General features: G+C 36.3%; 1 protein-coding gene across 2 annotated transcripts in view; it reads left to right on the top strand.

Moving 5' to 3' along the window:
- Positions 1 to 3,034, top strand: part of mirr (iroquois-class homeodomain protein mirror) — a 63,743-nt gene extending 60,709 nt beyond the window's left edge. For both annotated transcript variants that reach the window (XM_073074536.1, XM_073074537.1), the window contains exon 5: positions 133 to 3,034. In XM_073074536.1, the coding sequence (XP_072930637.1) occupies positions 133 to 647 (515 nt within the window). In that variant the 3' untranslated portion in view covers positions 648 to 3,034. The remainder of the gene's footprint in view (positions 1 to 132) is intronic.
- The last annotated feature ends 14,628 nt before the right edge of the window (positions 3,035 to 17,662 follow it).

The raw sequence follows: 17,662 nt of genomic DNA, 5'->3' as shown, positions 1-17,662 counted from the left end.
TCTTCTGTTTTTTCATCATATCTATGCCACCTTCTTATTTGTAAAACTGTGCAATTTTTGAATGCACGATAGGTTAATAACATAGATATACTTGATGGGGCATAATTCATAATTAATTTTCCTTTTTCGTAGACGGAAAGGACTCCGGCACCGGATCAAGTGAAGACGGCGATAGACCCCAGCAAAGGCTAGACTTGTTGGGTCAGAGAACAGAGTCCGAATGGTCCGAGTCTCGTGCTGATAGTGGTCCAGAATCACCGGAGCCTTACGAGAGGCCCATCCACCCAGCCTACCAGCATCTACCATCACGTGCTCCGCCAGGAAGTACCCCGGCTACCGCAAAGCCTAGAATATGGTCCCTTGCAGACATGGCGAGCAAGGAGGGCGAGCCGCCGGCCCCGCCACCGTCCGCGTCGGCCTTCTATCAAACTGCGGCAGCCGCTGCGGCTGCACGTCTCGCGCACCCTTACAGCAGACCGGACCTGTACCGTGGACTGTACCCGCCGGCACACGTGGCCGACGTGGCCCTGCTGGAGTACTCGCGTTCGCTGGCCCTCGCGGCGCCCGCGCCGGCACCCCCCGCCCCCTCCCCGTCCTCCTCGTCCACATCCTCCCTTGCCGAGCCGCCACCTCCTTCCCGCGCCTGACCAGGCTTTCTGCGCCCGCCACTGGCTCACCGACAATAAAGCGATCTCGGCCGACGAATGCCGCGACGGCACTTCGCCTGTAAATAGCGACTTATAAATATAAATATGTATACATACGTATATATACGTGATAATAATTAATTTATGCACCGGTAGAGAAGCTTAGACTTGTGATAGAGGACACTGGCGAGCGAGCCACCGCGCCGTGAGGTTGACAACTCGCGAACGACGTCGCCGCCGCGCCCCGCGCGCCGCGCCGACCGACCGACAATACTAGGTGCTATACAAGTTGGACCTGGCGACCCATTGCTCTAGTTATTATTGGAGGTGGTTAAACGAAGTGATTTAATTCAAAATAGGTATTAATATGTGTTACGTTTCTTCTAGATAAACGACACTATTCTAGACTATCATTTGATATGTAGAGTGTAAATTATTATTTTCAAAATGTTCTCCTTATATTTAGTGCCTAATTACGTCCAGTTTTTATCTATTGTTTAATAGTTTCGTAAAATATGTAACGTTTGAGTTTTAATATTTATTGATACGAGGTCAGTAGTTGTAACATTTTTTGTTTAAATGTACGTTTTTTAATCTATGGGATACCGATACCAGATTTTTACATTTAGAGAAATCTGAATGATTCCTTTCTAGTCAAGCGACTATGATTGTCTATGTTAAACATTTAATGAAAATGACATCGTAGAAAATTAACTGTTTATTTTTAAGTACTTTATAAGTCTCGGAATAAATAGGGCTGGAAGGTAAGATTCGTCTAAATATTTGTGCTCGTTCAGCCAGGAATCTTATTGATCATTCATAATCGTTTAGTTGTAAATCAATGATTCAGTTCCTTTAACACTGTTCCTCTTCTACTATTAACTACTACTTGAATTATTTCTTATGTCTAGTTTTAAGCCCCTTAATATAACTTCTGTGCTTCGGTCGGATATTAAGTTAGCGTTTCGAAATAGAAATGACACTGATGGCTATATTATTATGAGCACCAGGTGAAATTAAAATGGTAAAAATAATATAATAAATATTTATATTTAATACGACATAATACGTAATTATCAGTTAGAAATGTAACGCTAATCACAAAATCACGAATGTACTGTTTCGTATTTTAATAGTTTAATAAGCATACTAAATTGAATATATAACTACACAGTTTACTATAGACGAAGCAAGATGCATTTAAAATTAGGACTACTCTAAATATTGTGCAATAGAATCACATTGTATTATGATTCAGTAGCAGTAGTTGATAGGAGTAAGTAAAATTATGATCTGATTTTAGATATATTTAATATTTAATTCTAGGGGAGTTTATAAGAACTTCGGAGTTCTATCACCTATATGAAAGACTAGAAAACCAGGCAGATGTACTGCCCATGTATGTTTATATATCTATATATAAATTGGATGGTCAGTATCGGCAAAATAGTCTCCGTACTCAAATACCTAGCATCAATTTTCATAGCGATCAATTCATTCAGAAATTGATGTACAGCGCCGTCTAACCCAAGTGAGAACAAATCACAAATATCTCTTCGGTTAATCGGTGTCGGAGACTCTAGATCCCAAACACTTACAATATACATGTATCTTTACATCAACATCCATTTTACATAAATAAATACCGCTCACAATACAAACGGTACCGAAAACCGACGTCTTTATAAACGCACCCAATGTATTGAGTTGTTTTATGTTCGATGTTTTGTATAACCACCAGCCCTATACTGTCCCTGAAATGTTTTGACCCATTCGTCTCCGTATAAATTGAAATTACATAAGTCTAACATGGCCTTGTATATTGTAATAAATTAATGTATAGTTATATCCTCGATTTGTTTCTATACAATGTAAAATATTTTTTTTCAATATTGTAGAGACTGAAAGTCCAAAATTGAGTCTATAGTTTTGTACATACATACGTCACTGTTGTAAGTATAATATACCTACTGTAATGATAAAGTGAATATTTAAGAAGTAAATGCAATAATTTTTCTGTATTAGCGATCCTTTCTATGTAAATAAATCTGGTTAAATATGTTGCTATTCATATCGCACATTACATACACATCGAAACATCATCCTTATAAGTCGGTTTAGTCTGTGACTAATATAATTTTATTAGATTTAAACAACAAGAAATAAGTAATAGTTCAGTGTGCCTAGCTATAATATGAATATGATATAGACATTTAGTTCGTTTGAACGTCTGTCTGCTGTTGTGAACCCCAACGCAATCCTAAGTTCACTATAAATTAATACTTAGGAAGCGATTGTTTATTGTTTGTATTACTTTTGTTAGCTTCAAACGTTCCGTTCTCTGGATGGTGTGTGAATAGATGCAATAAAATTTAATACAGAAATAACGTGCCTCTTTTTTATTTCCTTGACAAACCTAATCACTTTGTTACCAGGAAGCTAATGTCACAACTACATACGAATCTCTTAGAATAAGAGTAGTGAGATAGTGCCCGCGTCAGTCCAACGCAAATTAAAATATTTTACACATCTTTCAAAACATACCTAACAGTAGTAGTCTTAGTAATAATGAAAATTAATGTTTGCTTGTGTTCATACACATTATACGAATTATAACTCAATAGTTGGAGGTCAAATTTATCATATAAATACTTTGTGTTATTGCTGAATTCATTATACACAATAAATGTTAATATAGGTTATAATAACATATTATTTTGTTGTTTATATCGTTCTATGTATTATAATATTGCTGAATATAATAATGCAACTGCGTCGACAAGTCGTAATAAGTACCTACCTAACATAAACATTAAAAATCCTTATCGTCAGAATCCGTAACATAACAAAATACATAAATCCGTTACACAAATTTACATACCTACAATACACTAGATTTTTTTCTATCCAATTAGCAAATAGATCGTTTTCCTCGATGACAAATAACATACAAAACACATTCTTAAACTAAGATTACACTGTATAAAGTAATATTACTCTACATTTACATACATTTACACTTAATACACACATAACACAATGGTCAAAGTAGGATAATTCAAATTGAAGACATTAATATGAAATATGGTTCAAAAATCTCATTACCGAGTAGCACATGCAAACACTGTTGTAAATTCTAAGTACATTGCTCAAAACTTGGTTCACCTTTCTCTCCGTGATAAATCTGTCCACAATTACACAGGCGGTGCATATATCTAGATGTGCCCAATTAGACTTCAAAGACGCATAGCGGTAAACTCTTTATTATATGAAAATGCTTAAATTTTCCACGTCATAATTGGGACGAAGCACAACAAATACACATAAATCATTGACATGGAGTGCTTTGATGTGACCGTGTCCGGTGTGACGTCAGAGTGCCCCGTGATATGTCGTACATTCATTATTTGCTCACGTATAGCAGATGAAAGGCGACCACAATATAAATAAACAAATCGTGTGAAGCGCAGCCTGCGACAGTGTTGAAAGGATGATGGAATTATATAGGAATTCGTGAGAACTACTCAATTACTTTCATCCATCCTGTTTAAGCGGCGCGACGGTAATGAGTGATTTAGGGCGCACCGCGGTTCATGGTAGATGTAACTAACAATTATTATTTGCTAATACAAAGGAATACACAGAAACCCTCATTTCAGCGGAGAGATTGATTGCCTTAGACAATTTTATTCGTCGTCTCAACTTTGTACGAGTACCATATTTATGAAATTCAGAATAATATCTTATTGAATACTTTGTAAGTATCTTTGTAAGGCTGAAAATTCTATGGATAGAATGGCATTCCCCTTTGCTAAAGTAGAACATACATAAATACAGAACGCCTATTGTAATTATCGATGACCACTTATTAGTAGGTTTCTCATACATACCGCTTGAAGTTAACGTGGAGTATATACAAGACTCTGTCGAATACCCACTTTGTCATTCATTAGACGAAGCTAAACGAACACCTGTGTCGATTATCTTCACATTATCCATATCCACTAAGCAACCTCAGGTATAACGCAGAATCAAAGATTAGTAACCAAATGGAGTCCCAAGTTGTACAATAACTAATGTTAGTGAATTCCGTAATCAAATATGTCAACATATACAACAACTATTGAAATACTGATAAATTAATCTCATTGAACAACTGAAACACTCAATTTATAGAAATAAAAAAAATGTTCTCAAAATGCTCGCAAATCCGGCGTGTAATTAGAAATTTATTAAATGTGTCTACCCTAATTAAATCTATCTATAAGATTTCATACATCAAGAAAGTAAACAATTTCCTTACAATATTTCTGAATATAATACAAAGATATATTTACGAGTAATGGATGTGAATCAGACCGGAATAAAGAGATGTAGAGTTCACATAATACACTCTACACAACATCTATACGGTTGGTGTTACAAGACAATTTTGAATTTGACTCCTTACTTCATTTTGGGAGCTATCGCCTATGTGTAACTAAATGTTGGCAAACTGTCTGTACTCTGACCCTAAAGTGATAGGATACTAATGTATCGTGCATTGCATGCATGTATGCATTACAGAGCATAAGGGCAGCAACTCATCAATGATTGAACTAAGGGTGGACTTTTTCCTGTTTGGAATTGGTAATTGATATCCACGGTGACACTTATAACTTAATAAAATGGTTGGCTGCGTACTCATTTGTAACTACCATTACGTAAAAATAATAAATGCATTAGGACTCCTTAATTGTTACTTGATCAACGAGTGGGAGAGTATTTTAATTCGGTTGAATTCCATATGAGACGACCATCGTACTTCTCAGAAATGGCGACGCATCTGTGATCGGCTTCCGATGGGATCATTTTCTATGTGGAGTTGGTTCCGCATGACCATGGGTGGGAGTGACCACTTACCTGCATGCTCGAATGTTTAAAAAATATTTCTAATATAAAACCTATATATAAAAAAAAAATATAAGCTACTGTACTACAATGAACCTGTTTCAAATAACATACTTAAACCTGAAAAATAACATCACAACAAGATTATTGGAAAATTCGAACACAAATCAAGAAAATAAAAGAAAGAAACAAAACTTAACATACATAATCTACTCACGTACACTTATGAAATAGATACAAACGTCATAATTATAGACATTCTGTTGACGCGAACGATATTATTTAGTACCCACAACTATATGTACACACATGTATGCCTACACGACAGCGATGAAGTGAACGCCGATGACAAATGATACAGAAAGGCTACCTAAGGTCAAACACCCATTATTCAATCAGACACAAATGGAGCCACCATACGAGTGCAATATAAATAGCAAAATCGGGAAGTGTTCCATTAGGCATCGTAGAGACAACATTCGCTGATTTCGTCTTACATTTAAACTTATAACGTTAGCAATAATTTCTGTGGAAATTCTAAGTGAACCTTAAAGTTACGGATAAAAGTCAGGTACGCTTTTTCCTTACAATTTTTCTCTGTCGTTGAAAATATTAATTTCTAATATGTGCAACATGGTAACGGAAATACTCGTATATTCGAGTGGGAGTTGAGATGACCAACACGTTAGGATCACCGCTTACCCATCGATATCTTTATCAAACCAAAATACAAGAAACAAAGTACAAAGAAATAGTAAGTGAACCTACAGTCGACTTGACGAAATTCGATAATTATTACACACACATAGTTTTATGTATTTCTAACGATCAAGAATTGTTTAACCCGATCCAGTCTTGCACGCCTATCTGTATGTTATAGTGGGTACACAGACCTTTGATTGGTTAGGTTAAGTTACCTATGTCATATCTACATAAAACGATCATTTTTATCTACAATAACTGTAGTTTCTACATCAGAATAATTATGGTGAAGCCATAGATAAGTATAGATATCTCACCGACTTGTAATTGAAGGAAGCCATTAAAAAGCATAAACGGCTGATAATTCTGTCAGCCGTTTAAGCTGTCATGGTGTAATTTACACGGAAAAATGCCGACATGCGCAGTTAAGTAGTGCAAAAACACGAAATCGAAGAAAAAGTTCCGGAGAATATCGTTTCATTCGTGAATGATCTAAATACTACATTTTTTTATATTTTTCAAACACGAAAATAGATGACAGTGACAATTTCAATTGTCAAAACTGGTTACATTTTCTTTTCAGGAGTGACTAATCTTTACTAATCTATGGGTGATGCTAAAACAAAAATTATATCTATTTATATATACCTGCAAATATGTGTATGGAACCACAATAGAAATGACTACGATAACCGCTTGTAGGTACCTATTATGATTAACTTAACCGCTGACGTTCACAAAACAAGAGTACGGTAACTATACTCAGCACTCCCAGCATAGTTGTTCTGAAATTGTAATTCTCATAAAGAAAACATACGATTTTGTTCCTCAAGGCAGGAATAGTTCGAATTTGCCTTCGAGCACAGACCGGGCCCGGCCGGACATTCTTGCATATCTCCCCGCTAAGCATGATGTAACCTTAACGAATTTTTGTGTTTCAAAAGTTCCACTCGGATTCCAACCAACTGCGAATCGTACATATTTTAACACATAAGTAAATGTAGATACCGATCACATGATTTGATTTTTATGAACGGATGCACAAACGCTAATTATTATCCGTATGTGGTACATTAAACATGTTAATAACGCACACGACTTTAGTAAACTCAAGTATCGGTCCTGCAGAGCGTGATCACCTTCTGGTTGTTTCTGTCAAGGGGTTTTCGTTACCCCAGAGCTCTAAATTGGATCGTCTTATCTAGAATACTTAACGCTGCTGTTATTAGGCAGAAATAGGTGGGGCGGTAGTACTTCCGGAATCGAACCATAACATTCAAAAATATTAAAAGTATAAACAGATAGATGTAGGAGCCCAAAAAAGACGCTTTGCAAAATACTGCAAGAAATCGCCTATTACCGTAGACCATAAATACCTAATATAAAGACTAGTACGTGAACACCCAGATATCTAAACTCATTATTGACACGTGCTACTCAGAGATCGAACTCGGAACCCTCTGCGCGACGGTCAGACATGGTGACTGCTGCCACGCGGGTTGTCAAAGACTTACACATAGACAGACACGTTTATATTTCGTTAGATACAGATAAATATTAAAACAATACGAGGTTATTGTTTACGAAAATTTGGAACAAAAGGGTTCCAAAATTTCGACAGGCTGCAGACAGATGATGGTATGTAGTGTGCCATGGGCTACAGAATACGGCATGTAGTACAGGGACAATATTTTTCCTGTCGCTAAAAATATCATGACAGCACAAATAATGTCACATAGTATATAAAATTGCGTTGTAAGGTTGAGAGCCGCTGATACAGATGTTTAGATGTATACCGTGAGAAATCTTCAAGCTGATATAAGCTCTAGCTGATAGTTTAGTAGAAGAAAATGAACGGTAGTATTGTAGTCGTTACTCTTAGTGTATGGGACTAATCGGTACACCACAATCGGTTTATTGAAAGTAGATTGAGAGGAAATCTTCAAGCTGATAGAAGAAGCTCTTATAAATAGAAGATAATAAATCTCAGTTTTCTAGACGTCGTTCTTAGTGTTATTGCCTATGAGACTAATGGGATGTAACCTTCAGTTCATTGAAAGTTGATTGAGAACATCTCTCAGCTATAGTGACTACTTAACACCAATTGGACTGAATAACTGATTGCTATATCTCTGTAGGTAGAAAAATGCTCGAGGCTACAGGATTCTTATTTGTTACAATAAATAAAATATCTGTGAATTACAAAACGACTTCTCGAAAATTTCTTCTTCCAGTAGTTGCAGACTTTCGATTACTATTTGATTTTGGTCAGAATCGTCTACTGCAAATAACTTTGAAATAATAAAACATGTTAATAGGATTTTACACAGCAATCGCGAATTATTTTGGCTACCCACACGAGCTATGTTGGTCGAGGATACTTACTCTGATAATCAAACCGATTATTGGACAATATTTGAGTGTGGATCATGTTTCATCTGTTGACGCTTTGTAGTGCGATGTCTAATGAGAGCTCCAAGGCCAATCAACATTTTTAGATGATGACTCATATCGAAGTATTTAAGGTCTCATTTCAATTACAACCTCTCACAGCAATCACGCGTCATTGTCACCTCGAGACGCTTGTATTGTTGCATCTTTAACCAGTCCATAACGCCGTCATTCAGTTATAATAAAGATATCTAAACGATATTGAAAGCAAATTCTAACGTCGCACTAAATGACTTGAGGATTTCATTCAATATCCGTGAGAGCGATATAGGCTGACCGACAAGAACGCATCGAAAAAAGCTTACGTTATTTTTACAAAGGCGTTGTGAGAGCAACGTGTTGTGTAAATAGTCCGACATGTTTCTATAACAAAGAAATCTTAATAGCCGATGACGGGCAAAAGTCAATATAACAATCTACGGTCTGATTGCTCATAATTTCATATGCACACGGCGCGGGCGTGAACGCAGAGGCATGTTAGGAGCATTTATTTGTGATCTAACTTAGTGTCGGTGAGGCTCTCGAAAATTTGTAAGTTATGTTTCTGTTTATAGAATTAGCATAAAACATGGTTATCTATTGCATACCTGGTTACTAAAGCGTTGTTCAGACGACCCGATAGCGTCTCGGTCCGATATCGCGCAGGGGAATAGGACCCCAAAACCCCGAGTCCCCAAGGCTGCCTTTAGATGTTGATCTTCAAGAGAATCCTTGAAGCAGGAATTCCGATTTCGTCGCGGCGACTGCTATGCCATCTAAAATATTGGACATCTCCATCTTGGTTGGTGTTTTGCTCTTTCTTTGGATACGAACAATGAGTCGGGATCGTCAAGGGAATGTATGCATACTTTAAAATAAGTTAAACGGTTGCCCCACGTGGCCGCAATCCCCAAATCAAACAGTTCAAATCTAAACATATTTGTAATATCGCTTGAATAATAGTTACATCAAGGACTTCTGGTACTATTTGTTAACCTTTAAAATTATAAAAGTAAAATCCGTTATTATTGAACTTATATCAACAATAAATTTAAGATTAAATCTGCCGACCCCGTAATCTTCCGTAGAATGACGTTGTTGATACAATAGATAAATAAATTAGGGAATAAATTTATATTAACATTCAGTATAAATCGTGATCCGTTAAGGTTGGCAAAAAACAAGTCAACTCTATTGAACATGCATAATTTAAATTTTATTCTTGGTACCTACATGGTTATCATGTTAGTGAGGGATTGTTTTATGATAAATATTGATAAAAATAGGGTTGCAACCTATTCATTTTTGTATGTGGTTAAAATTATATTGATTTATTCTACTTGGTACCTTCGCATACATATTGAGGAAGTCGGTTAAATATGCAATGAAGAGTTAAATTATTTAAATTATTTTTATATTCGACTACATTGATTACCTATTCAAAATTGTATAATACATCGTCGTCATCAACCTATTACTATCTCACTGCTGGACAATCTATCCACTCTGAGGGATATATGCAATAATAATTCAAACCCTCCATTGAGAAACTGAGATTTAAATTTGTACGCAAAATCGTGGATAAACCAATAATATGCCAATTTATGCCAAAAAAAAATGAGTACATCCTTCCTTCCATATTGTTGGAACAAAACAACACGAGAGAACATTATCTATTAAAAAAAAAAAAAAAACCTTACATTTCTCTACAATATGCTCACCAACCCTGACGTGCCAGTGTGATGATTCCCATCCACATATAAACCCGTGTCCATTGCTTAATCAGTAAATGAATATTAAAGGTTAATATTGCAACATAAATTAAGTTTTTAATAACCTGAACATAATATGAAGAAATATATTAATACTGGCGTTACGTTAGTAGTCGAGGCATGCGCAGCCCTACGGGAGACCTAAGCTCCCACCCAATTCTACGGGTATCTGAATGATGGCTTGTATTATTTTTTGTGGACATACCATGTCATCGGAACGATTGTGGTCGGTTCCCTATGATTTATCGATGTCCATATTACAAATACGACACAACATTATGCGATTCTTTATTTCTTCTTTAAGCCATATTAGTATTCCGCAAACAATCCTGTCCAGCGTTGGTTTTGTCATACCGACTAAATGTTATTTTGTTGGAATTTCAAATAAACAATTGTTGGCGTTTTTTTACATGGTTCATTTATAATATAATTAATGCGGGGCTTCAATCAGTCCTGATGTTTGTCCCCCGTTGGCATATTTAGAACGCTCATGAATTAAAACGGCGGAATTATGCTTTCTTTGTCATTCGGACTTGGATACGTCTTAATTTGTACATAATAATTAAAGCAATTAGGAGATAGGACGCTTATTCCACAGCGCCTCGGACCCTTATTAACATTTCTTGACATGTCAATTGGTTTAACAATTTGACGAGCGTTGCTTACAAATTCGATCTCTTGCATCATTGTTTAACGTTGATGGAACTCAACTTGTTTTAAACTAATTATCGTTCTTCTTGCTTATAGCATAATGACACACTGATGCCTATACAGATGGAAATATAATTGACGTGTTTTAACTTTATAATTTGGACTAAAGTTCGGTGATTTAAGTCGGCTACTTAAGCTATAGTTCCATAATCAAATCCAAAAAAATACTAGTACCTACATCTGATTTTTTAAAATAAATACATTTTTTTTTTATAAATTAAGGAGTAGCAGACGAGCATGCAGTCCACCTGATGGTAAGTGGCTACTGCCGCCCATGGACATCTGTAACCAACCCCAGATAGGGTTAGATATTCCTACCTGAGGTCGGCCATAGATGCGCCGCTACCCCTGAGGACTAAGCCGGAACGGCTCGGAAAAGTCTGTCTCCCTTACCACACCCTTCAAACCGGAACACAGCAGCGCCTAACACTGCTGTTATTAGGTAGAAACAGGTGTGGCGGTGGTGCCGCTGGAGTCAAACCACAGAAGGTTCTACCACCTTCAAAACACATATTTTGATTGTTTATCAGTTCCGTTACGTATGTTATAACTATTGTAAAGAAATATGGGAAAATTGTTAATACTTAATTTGCTTTCATTTTTTTAAAGATCAACATTTTCATATGGCCTTCGAATTTTTGTAACGTATTTGTCTCCTTAATTCATAACTTAGATGTTCAGAGTGACGTACGCCTATTACGTAAGCCTATAATTATCTTATAACAAACATCTTAATATATATAACTCAAAGGTGACTGACTGACATAGTGATCTATCAACGCACAACCCAAACCACTGGACGGATCGGGCTGAAATTTGGCATGCAGGTACATGTTATGACGTAGGGATTTAGAAAGGATTTTGATCAATTCTACCCCCAAGGGGATAAAAAAGGGGATGAAAATATTACTTCGTAACGCGAGCGAAGCCGCGGGCAAAAGCTCGTTCTTCAATTAAATTCCATTCACCTAAAACAATATCGCATAGTTATTGGCCGAAGCGTCACAAGTGGCCTGAGACAAATCTTTTCGAGCACGCACTGTAATTAATCGTTTTGCTCCAACGGTAAGTGTTTACTGCAAGTACTGACTGGTCAACGAGCAATTTGTCGCAGGACCGTATTTGGCTCTGTAGCACACTACCGTAGAATAATTAACCATATAAACTCCTAATATTGTTTCCACGCTACACTTGCCTGGGAAGAGAGGACAGACAGCGGACAGAACTGAGCGATAGCTTGCGTGCCGTTTTTAGGGTTATTTACCCACAGGGTAAAAACGATACCCTATTACTAAGACTTCGCTATCTGTCCGTCTGTCACGAAGCTCTATCTCTGGAACCGTAATAATAGACACTTGATTTTTTTACAGAGAATGCATAACGATGGCCGCTATAACAACAAATAAAATTTAGTTGAATATTAAACTGGGTCTCCTGTATTTTTCGATCTGACTGTTAAACCGTACTAGGAAAACAGATGGAATTTTTTCAATCCGTTTACCACTATAACTGCTATTATAATAAATACAAATGAGATCAATAAAACATATTTTAATATGGTTATTTTCTAAAAATAAGTAAAATATAACGAACATTTGGTGGTACGGAAGCGTCCATGTGCGAGCTCGACTCGTACTTGGCGAATTATTTAACATACGATTGATTAGTGCATCGTAGTACCGCGAATAAATTGAGCAATTTCGCTTGTGTAAATGCAAAGTTCTGCTATTATTGTTCGATCAAGTTGTGAAGATGAACAACACAAGACTCCGTAAGATGCTGATAAGATAAGATTTAATGCTGATTGTTTTGGAGTGCACGTTGATTGGTACAAGAACCATTACCACCAATCAGTAACCATTCTATAACATTTATATGACTATGGAACACAAGATAGATAAGGAAAATTTAAAATACCCCACCCTTTTTAATGTTCAATAACTTGTAAGATAAATATAATATAGTGGACAACAACTATATGTAGCTTATTTCAATTGAAAATTTCTAAAAGGGCGGCTTCTATATTTATCGCTCTACATTGTATATAAGGAGCAAGAAGTAAATAGAAAGTTGTTACTTTACAGAAAATGCTTTTGTCGCCATTAATGTCCATACAAATCACGCATACATATGTACATGTAAAAATGTCTTTCACACATCGAATAAAAATCAAGTCACGTTTCGCGTGTCGCTTGTTTCGTCATATGGTTTCTGGACATAATATCTTTGACGGGTATGCAGTTAGCAATACCAGCCACGGAGCTTAAACACTAGTGTTAAATGATCATATTATCTTCCTTATATTATATTTCGTCTTATCTTCTCTCAATATAATGTAATAATATGATAGCTAATATTATAGTTGAATTTTGTCAGTAGGTTCTTCCAACCTTTCTTTTTTTTGTTAGCGAGGAAAAACCTTCAAAAGGTACCCGGTGCCGTGGTAGCGACACAGGGTTATGCGGGATTCTTACCGCACTAAAACCCCCAGGTGGTCCGTCCTGGGCGTTGCTAAGAGGACTCCGGGATATCCAACGGAACACAACCGTAGTCCTCTGAACACGTTGCGTCTTCGGGCTCCGCGGAGGTAAACTTCAAGGCTCGCCACATAGTCTGGTGTTTATGACGCTATGCGAACACACATACCTCCGTGCTTCCCGGGGTCGCTTGCTGGACGGTTCGATCGCCCACTCTCGTCACCGGCAACCTCGGCGACAGTCGCTTACGACAGGCAGGGGATACCGTAGCTGTTTTCTGGTCCCGGAGCTACAGGGACCCAGTAGGTACCAATCTAGTATTAAGGTAATATGCGTGCTTGGTAATAAACAAACAACAATTATGTAATCTCAAAATTATTCTAAATCGCTAATCGGCTCGCTTACAATCAGGACGTGAAACTCAAATTTTCATTTGGCTCACTTGGTTTATAGGAAAGTGACCCTAAGGGCTTGTGCACATATCCACATAAAGAAATATCTTATAAAATAATTAACGTGATGACTAGAATACGCGAAATAGAGATGACTATCCATTGAGATTATTTAGTTTTATTATATAGTTTTAGAAGTTCAGACGCAATTTAATGTCAAAAAGATAGCTGTCTATAAGATCGATCTAGATCTCTCTATGTTGTCTCTTTTTTGTCTTCATATTTTACGTAGGTCTCTCCTCAGAGTAGGGGAATTTAGGGAGTTCATCGCACTGGTTAAGTGCGAATTGGTGGACTTTATATACCCTTGAAAACATTTTTAGAACTCAAGTGTGCAGATTTTATCACAATACTTTCCTTAGCCCTGTTGTAATTAATTTGTATTCGTTATTACAAGTGCGTATTATTATGCGCACATAATTTTGAAATGCCAAAGACATGTGGGACTTGAATCTCGGACCCTCCAAATGAGAGACCGATTTTTGACTGGACTAGACTGCTTACTTAAGCTACACAAGTATGAAAGTTGTTTTCAAACCTCCCATGTGCACTCGCCCCAAGTGACGTAGTCCTGCGCGCAGATAACTCTTAATTTGCATATTAACGAGAAACTTTGCATCGGAAATACCGAAAAATTGGTGAGGTCGGTGCGAACCGCCAGGTGGCGTACCGGCTAAGCTAGACTATGGATTTCAATTGTCGTCCACTTGACGCAGTGCATGGCCAACTATATGACAAAGAAGTGCTATCTACGACCTAAATGCTATAACACTATTGACGCGGCGTCTACGCGGCACTTGATTGACCTATATTGTAATAGATCATTCTGAGACTTTGAACGATAAACTTCTGTCAAGCTTGCAATGATTGCTCAATTGATCTGTCACAAAGGCACGTACCTACTTCTGTGTGGTTACTTTGTAACGATGTATTGATGCTTTACCTAAAATGTATTATATATAATAGCTCTTTGATCACTTTGACTGTAACATATACATATGTATATACGGTAAAATTGAGAAACCTCCTTTTTTGAAGTCGGTTAAAAAAGAAAAGAATTGAAAAGTAGCTTTCTGGATTTCTGTCCATGTGGGTGTCTATCCACGTTTATTTTGAAGTTCTTTTTTATTTTTAGGATTTGTTTAGGTGGTCGTCAAACATACTCATTAAAAATTTCAAGTGTCAGACGGGCAGACAGCGGAGGCTTAGTAATAGGTTTCCGCTTTTACACTTTTAGTACGGAACCCTAAAACCAATTGTTCATCCAAAGGCGTGTTTAAATTTTATTTTTATTCTAAGTTAAATCGAATTTTAACGGCCTCTCTTGTTCAATTTGTTCGCGGCAGCGTTCGGACATTGCAAACGCGAATTGACAAGTATGCATAAATGATCCGATGTATTATTTTGTATACTCGGTGTGTAAAAACAGAACAATGCCAGTTCAGATTTATTTACAAACGTTAAACTACGAAATGTAGAACATTTTTGCTTTGACGTTTAAATTCAAGTGCGGATATTTATTTGCCAATTTAAAATACTCGTACTCGTTTTAAATATGACTATAGCATTAGCTACTTGTTTTAAAATAATTTGATGGTTGATATCATTGGATAGATTATCCAATCTATCCAATGATAAACAATAACGGGCCTATTACCTACTTACTACACATGGTACAAGCCTAATTTAGTAGAGGATCCCAGTATAGGACAACCTTCACCGAGCTGGTTAATGGATTAAATGTTTTTTTTTTTTATATATCAAATTATGTGTACTGCCGACAAACTGGCCTACAGTTTGGCAGATTTCAAATTATGTTTATTTTGTAAGTCTTCTTTATTAAATAAATGAAAAAAATATATATATATATCAAAAGGTGTATGCAAATGGGTGGACTAAAATAATTCAGTCAAGAATATGATTATTTTTTTTCATTTAATATCGATAACGCGCCGATTATCGACGCCGAAACACAGCTTCTCTATGAACATAGGAATGTAAAATGAAATTACTCACACGTTCATTTGGACTAGATGAGAAAAAATAAGTCATAATTATTTCTTCACTTTTGCCAACGAGCTGTCAACACAGGTTGACAAATTAGTTGCGTGTATTTTTCAACAAAATCATGCATTTCCACTTTAACGAAACGAGAACTAGTAGACATGGGTAAAAGTGGGAAAAATTGGTAAATTTTATTTAGTAGGTTACCTGCTTTACCTACTTTTAATATAGCAAGTTTGATATTCATATAATATCTATGATCACCATCATCGTTATCATTGTAGTACCACGTAGTAGTAGTAGTCACGGATATTTTTCTCATACTATATCATTCCAAATTATGAGCACAATTTTAAATGTTGAAGGTTTTTTAGAACATTATAATGAGCGTTTAGATGTATAGGTAACAAATATTTACTGTTCAAGTAACATATAATAAAAAACTCTTTAATGCAAATTCTGAAACATGGACTCAGAGTCCACACGAAGATTCGCTGTGTATTGAGTGCCATGCATACACACAAAGACACAAACGCCCTGACACAGAAACAGAAATATAAAATCATCTTTTGGATGTGTGTCTGGCCGGGGATCAAACCCGGGACCCTCAGCGCGTCCGACCGGTATGGTGGCCGATCCGTCACGCGGATCGTTATTTAATGTCAATTCTTACGAACCACAACGCAACTGCGTGGGCGGGTGCAAAATTATATAAAACATTTGGTTTTATTTGACCACATTTTTGTCGTCCAAATCAAGAGTGTTGGCGGTACTGCCCACACTGGCGGTACTAGTTGTGAACTTGCGGTAGGTACGTGTGAAGATAATGATTAGTTAGTTAGTTATTATTAGATTAAGTTAAAAATAAAAAAATAGCTAAATATATTTATGCAACATTTCCAAATAAAATCAATTATTCAAATATGAATTCATAAATAAGTCGGAAGGTACTAAATTTATAAACTGACTCAAATATCAGTCCAATACATTAGCAAGTTTATAAATTTGTTTTAACAGTAGTAGGTATTCATCCTATTCTTCAACTTCAGGCTGTACGAAATAATACATTAATTAGTGAGTGTCACAGAAAAAACCTTAATTTATTTGCAAAAGACTAACTTTCTGCATCGATTAAAAACATCGAGCTTCAACATAAATTATAGTCCAGAACGAATTGTTCTGCGTGCATAATTATCTAGAGTAGGGATGGGCATTCTTTCCTGAAATAATCGATTTTGAAATCGATTTCAATCGACGTTTAGAAGCTATACAAATAAAGAGATCTGAAGATTCGATTTTACAAAAATTGATGCTTGAATTATTTTGTTACTATTATGGTGAAAGAAGGTCATCCATTTCCTTTCGAGCAGTGAAAGTAGGTTAATCAAAAAAATATCAATAAGAAAAGGAGCAATCGACTATATTTTTTATTATTTAAATATATACCTAATAGCAACAGACAAAATCGATTGAGGAATAGAGATCGATTCAGTACAAAATGTCGATTTGATCCGCTGTTTTTATCCGCTATTTTTATCCAAAAAATATTTCTCCCATTAATCGATATAATATCACCA

This window comes from Epargyreus clarus, unplaced genomic scaffold (assembly GCF_041222505.1).
Source record: "Epargyreus clarus isolate Ecla_fem2 unplaced genomic scaffold, WU_Ecla_fem_2.2 ptg000007l, whole genome shotgun sequence".
NCBI classification, from domain to species: Eukaryota; Metazoa; Arthropoda; class Insecta; order Lepidoptera; family Hesperiidae; genus Epargyreus; species Epargyreus clarus.
Note: the sequence above shows the minus strand (reverse complement) of the source record. Positions and strands in the feature narration are given on the sequence as shown.